Source organism: Labeo rohita, unplaced genomic scaffold (assembly GCF_022985175.1).
Source record: "Labeo rohita strain BAU-BD-2019 unplaced genomic scaffold, IGBB_LRoh.1.0 scaffold_269, whole genome shotgun sequence".
In the NCBI taxonomy this organism is placed as follows: Eukaryota; Metazoa; Chordata; class Actinopteri; order Cypriniformes; family Cyprinidae; genus Labeo; species Labeo rohita.
This window is the reverse complement of record NW_026128979.1, coordinates 57,519-64,674: the sequence shown is the minus strand read 5'-3', so window position 1 is coordinate 64,674 and position 7,156 is coordinate 57,519. Positions and strand designations below refer to the sequence as shown.

At 36.6% G+C, this 7,156-nt stretch overlaps 1 protein-coding gene across 1 annotated transcript; it reads left to right on the top strand.

Annotated features, from left to right (window-relative positions):
- Positions 1–7,156, top strand: LOC127159968 (calcium-activated chloride channel regulator 3A-1). The gene is made up of 14 exons (XM_051102649.1): positions 1–150; positions 322–459; positions 562–712; positions 838–943; positions 1,019–1,187; positions 3,243–3,473; positions 3,619–3,843; positions 3,942–4,122; positions 4,233–4,339; positions 4,434–4,649; positions 4,824–5,088; positions 5,269–5,433; positions 5,568–5,792; positions 5,937–7,156. Exons 1-14 carry the CDS (start codon positions 1–3, stop codon positions 6,440–6,442), a joined length of 2,835 nt encoding a protein of 944 aa, XP_050958606.1. The 3' UTR covers positions 6,443–7,156.

Below are 7,156 nucleotides of genomic sequence, written 5' to 3'. Positions count from 1 at the left end.
ATGGACTCACGGACAGTGTTTGTGTCATTATGGATGTTGCTGTCATCCACCGCCAGTGGAATCAGACTAGATGGAAATGGTTATGTTGACATTGTCATTGCAATCGGTTCAAAAGTACCACAGGATGACACACTCATTGATAAAATCAAGGTGAATATGTACTTTTTTGTCTATTTATAAATTTCATGTACTTCAAGGTTTAGAGGTCATTTATTTATTTATTGATCAATTGATTGGTTGATTGTGGAAAAAAACAACATACGATTTGTATTTGTATATTCAGAGTTTTCTCATTTTACCTTTTCACTTTCATTCTGACAGGAGATGGTCACAGAAGGGTCGTTTTACCTTTATGATGCACTGGATGAAAAGGTCTATTTCAGAGAAGTTACAATACTAGTACCACCTGAGTGGAACGGTACGGACTTTACCAGAGCAAGAACAGAGTCCTTTGGAAGGGTAATTATGCCACGTAATCTTGCCTGACAAATATTACTGTTCAAAAATGAATTACTTCACTTGAATAGGATGTTTCTCCAACGATTTCTATGTGAAATGCAGGCCAAAATAAGAATTGATAATGCTAATCCATTTTATGGTGTTGAACCCTACACTAATCTGTATGGAGAATGTGGAACTGAGGGAGAGTACATTCATTTCACCCCAGAATACCTCCTGAATGATGATTTAATTGAGCTTTATGGAGCAAGAGGTGAACATTGTTTATCTTCCTTCAACCTTTATTTACTTTATATATCATAAAATAAAAGAGAATAGAAAGGTTTATTAATGCAGTAGTCTGGTTGTTTTATTAGCAGTTTGCTTGTGTGTTTGCAGGAAGGGTCTTTGTGCATGAATGGGCTCATGTGAGATGGGGTGTATATGATGAATACAATGGAAAACAGCCATTTTACCACTCTGATGGCCAAATTGAAGCTACAAGGTGATAAAAAAGAAAGCATATGATTAAAATATCTTTTGAAATGATCTTAACCATTGGTTTCCTGCTTATCCTTAGGTGTAGCAAAGACATTATAGGACAATTCCGTGAAGTAACTGCTGAAAGATTTCTTCGACCATGCCTCATTGATCCACAAACTTCACTATATACCGGAAACTGTACGTTTTTTCCAGACAGAAATCAAATCACAAACAGCTCCATTATGTACTTCCCAAGTCTGGATCCTGTAAGTACTGATTTCACATCTATCCACAGATTCCACACATTAATATTTTTTACCAGTAGTAGTAACAAATATCATCAAACTGTGAGTCATACATACATAAGTTTTGGTCATGGTGAGAGGAGGCAGATCCAAGTCCAAAAAAAGTTTAAAGAAAACAATCTAAAAGTAATAAACACAGAGAAACCAAGAAACACATATCAGGTGCAGCTACAGTGTTACACAACACAGGGGAAAACATATATATATATATATACACAGAGTAATTGACTGACAAGAAACACATGGGAACAAAAAAACTACAAACTGACTACAAAAGAAGCAAATTCCTATGGAAGCCAGTTTCCACCATTGAATAAAATTGTATCTCACAATTCTGCCTTTTTTCTTGCAATTCTGCCTTTTTTTGTTGTTAGATTTTTTGTTGTTGTTGTTGTTGTTTTATTCAGTGGCAGAACTGGAAACAACTTTATATCCCACAATTCTGACTTTATGACTCACAGTTTCAAGTTCATATGTCACAATTCTGAGAAAAAAAAAAAAAAATAATTCAAATGTAAACTCACAGTTGTGAGGGAAAAAAGGACGAATTGTGAGATAAAGTCATAATTACCTTTTTTTATATTCAGTGATGGAAACGTGTTTCCATAGATTCCAGATGATCAAATAAATAAACCTCTAAACAAAGGTCCAGGAGGAAGCAGAGAACCAGGGCAAATCTGAAGGCCACAAAGGCAGAGAAGAGCTCTAAAATCGGAGCTCATATCATGGAGGAGCTTGAAGCCATAGCCTTGACAGCAGCCTCCTTGGTCATGACAGGACAGGCAGAGGTTTCAGAGAAGTGGTCTCTGAAACCTCTGCCTGTCCTGTCATGGCCAAGGATATGTTACTGCCAGATTTGGAATTGCTGAAACCACTGGACTTGGGGCCACCAGATTTTGAGCACTGGAACTCATGGTGGGCCAAACTCCATGACCACTGGAGCCTGAGGTGCATAGCCTTCCCCCACTCCCACTGCTTAACTGGCATAATCCAAAAACTCAAACAATGACCCTCGAGGACAATCACAGGAAAATTGTGTCTGGAAATTATTATTTAGTCCATGGCAATAGAAATAAATGAAAAAAGATAAGTAATAAGAGGTCAGTAAGATAAGTAATGTTCAAACAGTTTCTGGTGTGGTCCTGAAAGGAATGACTAACTGGACTAACCTGACTGCCGGATCCATAATTTGGTCAGTTGTTCTGTTATACTAGGGCAGAGGAAAGTGAGAGGAGGCAGATCCAAGTGCAAAAAAAAAGGTTTATTAAGGAAAATAAGTTAAACAAAGTAATAAGCACAGGGAAATCAGGAACAAAATCCAACCAGGCACCTCAAAACAAGAGCAACTACAGTTGAAACAACATCGATTGACAAATGAACAAGGGAAAAACAGGGGTGTTATGTATAGTAACCGACAGACAAGAAACACCTGAGAACAATGAAGGGCAAACTAACTGAAAAAATAAAACTACAAACTGACTACAGTAGTAGAATGATGGTGGCAGCCGTCACAACATATTAACTAAAAGAAGTGCTCACCATCATACCACAGGTCTAAAGAGAGAACAAATGCACCAGCACGAATACCACGAGTGAAATAATAACAAGAAACAGAAACACTGCATAATCTGCATGATTTATTCAAGGTGCAGTTGTAGTCCAGATACGATTTAGACTCAATTAATCTGCACACTAACAAAGATAACCCAGAAATTATACGCGTTTTAAGATGTAGATGTATGTAGTCATTAATTATATTCATATTTGTTTATGCATTACAGGCACTTAGCAGTACCTGATTTTTGTTTGTTTCACTTGTGCACATTTGTTTACATTGGTTTTGCTGTTAAATTAATGTTCATACATTATTACTGCATGTGGGTGCTTGAAATAAATTGTGTTGTATAGTATTTATAGTAAGAGAGAGAGAGAGAGAGAGAGAGAGAGAAACTGGGCCCATCTTGGGGTATTTGGTGGCATTTATATCTCATTTATAAAAGAAATCCCTATTTTCAGGTAACTGCATTTTGTCAAGAAAATGAGCACAATAATGAAGCTCCAAACATGCAAAATAAAAAATGTGCCAACAAAGCAACATGGACTGTAATATTTGAGGATTCTGTGGATAAAGACGCACTTCGTTCTCTGAAACCACCGGAGATCCCTCCACCACCACCGTCTTTCCGAATTGTGCAGCGAAAGACACGGGTTGTTTGCCTCATCCTTGATGTCTCAGGAAGCATGCGGGTACTTAATAACAGACATTAACTTCATTTGAAAACAAAAATGCTACCATGATAACATTTTAATGTTACCAATGCTTTGAAATGAGTTTGATAAATAATTTTGAAACTGTAAGAAACAAATGTATTTTTTTTCACCTATTATCTAGGGTCCTAGAATATTGCAACTGCAACAGGCTGCCACACATTTTCTGCGAAACATCTTTGAGGATCAAGCCAGAGTTGGAATTGTAACCTTTAGTACTTTTGCTTCCACTCTGAGTCCCTTGACTACTATTGACAGTGACACCACAAGAGAGAATCTTATAAAATTGTTGCCAAAAGCAGCAGATGGATGGACAAACATGTGCTTGGGCCTTAGTCAAGGCTTACAGGTATCATATTAATTGTACAAGTATGGATGTTTAGTATAGATGTTTGTGATATATGAAGTATACAGTTTGTTCTATGCCATTGATCCTTTTTTCTTCAGGTACTTCGAGGGGACAATGGGAATGTATTAGGAGATGAACTGATTTTTTTGACAGATGGTCAGGCAACGGATGACATTCGCAGTTGTGCTCCAATCGCAATAGAAAGCGGTGCCATTATACACACACTAGCTTTTGGTAACCGTGCAGATCCTGTACTAATAGAAATGTCGGATAAAACTGGTAAGTGACATAAGCACTATTGATAACTTTCTGTATCTGTCTCAGTGTATATCATATAATATAAGTACCATATTATTATTCAATGCAAAAATGTGTCACGTTGAAAACAGGGGGAATATTTTTATTAGCCAGTGATGATGTCACATCTAACCAGTTAATGGACGCATTTGCTTCGCTTATATTATCAACTGGAGATTACACAAAAGAACCAGTTCAGGTTTGACAAGTGATCACACAATACATTTATTACTCTGAGAGGGTCATGAATATTATGAATATTTTAATCATAATCATTTTTGTTATTCCTTTAGCTGGAGAGTGCTGGAAAAACAACATCTGACTGGTTCAATGGGACAGTATCAGTGGATCAGACTGTTGGAAACAAAACCAGCTTTGTAATAATCTATGGAATAGGTTTTCCTAGCATTTACATACAGTCACCAAGTGGCTTAGTCTACACTCAGACAAATATGAGTCATGATAGATTGCTAAAAACAATCACTTTGAACATTCCAGGAACTGCAGAGGTATGACAAGCTTTATGAACCAGTTATTTATTAAGTTTATAGCTCAAATCATAAATATGTAAATATATTATTGTAACACAATAAAAGGTGTCAAGAGTTTTAGATAAACATTCAACAACAATTCAGACTAATGACTTTAATACTGATCTGCTTTTGTTTTCTTTCGTTTGGTAGCCTGGGGACTGGAAGTACAGTATCCAAACTACAATAATTCAGTCTTTGACTATAACAGTAACAAGTCAAGCTTCACATGATGATGTTAACCCTATCATTGTCAAAACACACATGAACCAGCAGTCCAGTGACGGCACTAAACCCATGATAGTGTTTGCGGAGGTTAGTCATAATTACAGGCCTGTAATAAATGCTGAAGTGTGGGCTACTCTGGAGTCAGAAACTGGGTCCGTACATACATTACAACTCCTGGACAATGGGGCAGGTAAATTACCCAAAATAATAAATAAATAAATAAATAAATAAATAAATAAATAAATAAATAAATAAATAAATAAATAAATAAACACATACATACATACATACATACATTCAAAAAGAAAAATTAAGTGTAAGGTACTTTTTTCCAACTTTGGCAAATAAATCAGAGATCCATCTTTTCCAGGAGCTGATGCTTTCAAAGATGATGGAATCTATTCCAGATATTTTATACAGCTGGAAAATGGGAGAAACAGCTTGAAAATAAGAGTGACAAATCAAGAAGGACAAACCAGATTTGCTGCCCAAAAACAGAGTGGCGCCCCATACGTACCTGGATATGTGCTAAACGGTAAATGGTCCGATCAAGTTGTATACATGTATAAATGTAACAGTTGTAGAAATGGTAATACAATTAACTATGAGCTGTGTGGAGGAAAACATTCAGGGAAAAAAAAAATATTTTGGTGGTTCCTCTAATTTCAGGTGTAGTGGAGCTGAACCCTCCAAAGCCCCCAGTTTCTGTGGAACCACTTGAGGTTGAAAACTTCACCAGAACAGCCACCGGAGAGAGTTTTGTGGTGACTCTTTCAGGCACAACTCCACCAAATTTCCCTCCTAACAGAATCACAGATCTGAGTGCTGAGATCCAGGAGGACACTGTGCTCCTCAGCTGGACAGCTCCTGGTGAGGACCTCGACCAAGGCACAGGTAACACATGGTTACTATACCAGTATTTAAAAGGTTTTTCATTTGTTTAACATCTTCACTGACAAAATTCATTTTGTATTAAAATTCTGTAATGAAATGATGTATCTTTAATTGCCTTGCATGGCATATGTGTTTCCCTTTAAGCTAAATCCTATGAGATCAGGTGGAGCTTTGACCTCGATATGCTTCGAAACAACTTCAGCAATAGCCATGCAGTCAACACATCTGGTGTCTCACCTCAGGAGGCTGGATTAGTTGAACAGCATTCATTCAATTTCAGTTTCCCAATTCAAAATGGCACCATACTTTTCTTTGCGGTTCAGTCAGAAGATGAACAAAATGCAAAATCTGAAACCTCCAACATTGCTCAAGCTTCAAAGATCCTCCCTGCTCCAATACTTCCAGTAATATCAACCCCAAAACCTACAGGAATATCAACCTCAAAACCTACAGGAATATCAACCCCAAAACCTACAGGAATATCAAACCCAAGACCTCCAGGAATATCAAACCCAGGCATGAATTTGACAGTACTTGTCATTTCTCTGTGTGCGGTAACTATGGTCATATGTTTTATTGTTGCTGTAACCACATTGGCAGTCAGACGCAGAAATCTCGCTGCTGAAAGTAAAGTAGCATTAACAGTCTGATGCAAACAAATGTCAAATCAATTCTTTTGTCTAATTTGAACATAACTATGTACATCCAACAGTTTTAGAAAGTTTCTTAAAACAATCAATTCTATCAAACAGAATTTCTTTGTTTCTGAACATTTTGCAGTATGTGTACTCTTGCAAAGATTATTAAGAAGAATTTCTGTTTTGTCTATAATGTGGAATTCTGTGGACTGAATATAGTTTCATATTTATTGAGTTAGTACAAACTGTAGTACAAAACAAATTCTGAACTCTCTGTTCCTCATTGACTGATTCTGCTTTCAAGCAGCCCCCTGGTGGAGGACATCAAATTTCTAATTAGAAAACAGTAACCTTTGTTTGTTGTCTCGTGCAATGTCTGCTCCCGCTTGTGGTTGAATAACATTACAATGTGACTTTGTTACATTGTCTCATAGTTCCATTTTCTTTCTTTCTTTCTTTCTTTCTTTTTTTTTTTCAAATAAATGAATGCCCATCTATTTTTTTTTTTTGTTTGTTTGTTTTTGTTTTTGGTATCCTGTCCCTGACTGAAGTTGTCCCCAAAATGTCTACTTTGTGTGTATGGTAATTTCTAGAACAGAACAGAACAAGAATTCGCCCAGACACTGATGTGCCCAGACTTGAAAAACTATAACTAGATGTCATGTTATGAGATTTTTGTTGTACTTCTACTTTGTTATCCTTACTATGTATTGTACAGTATGTGTA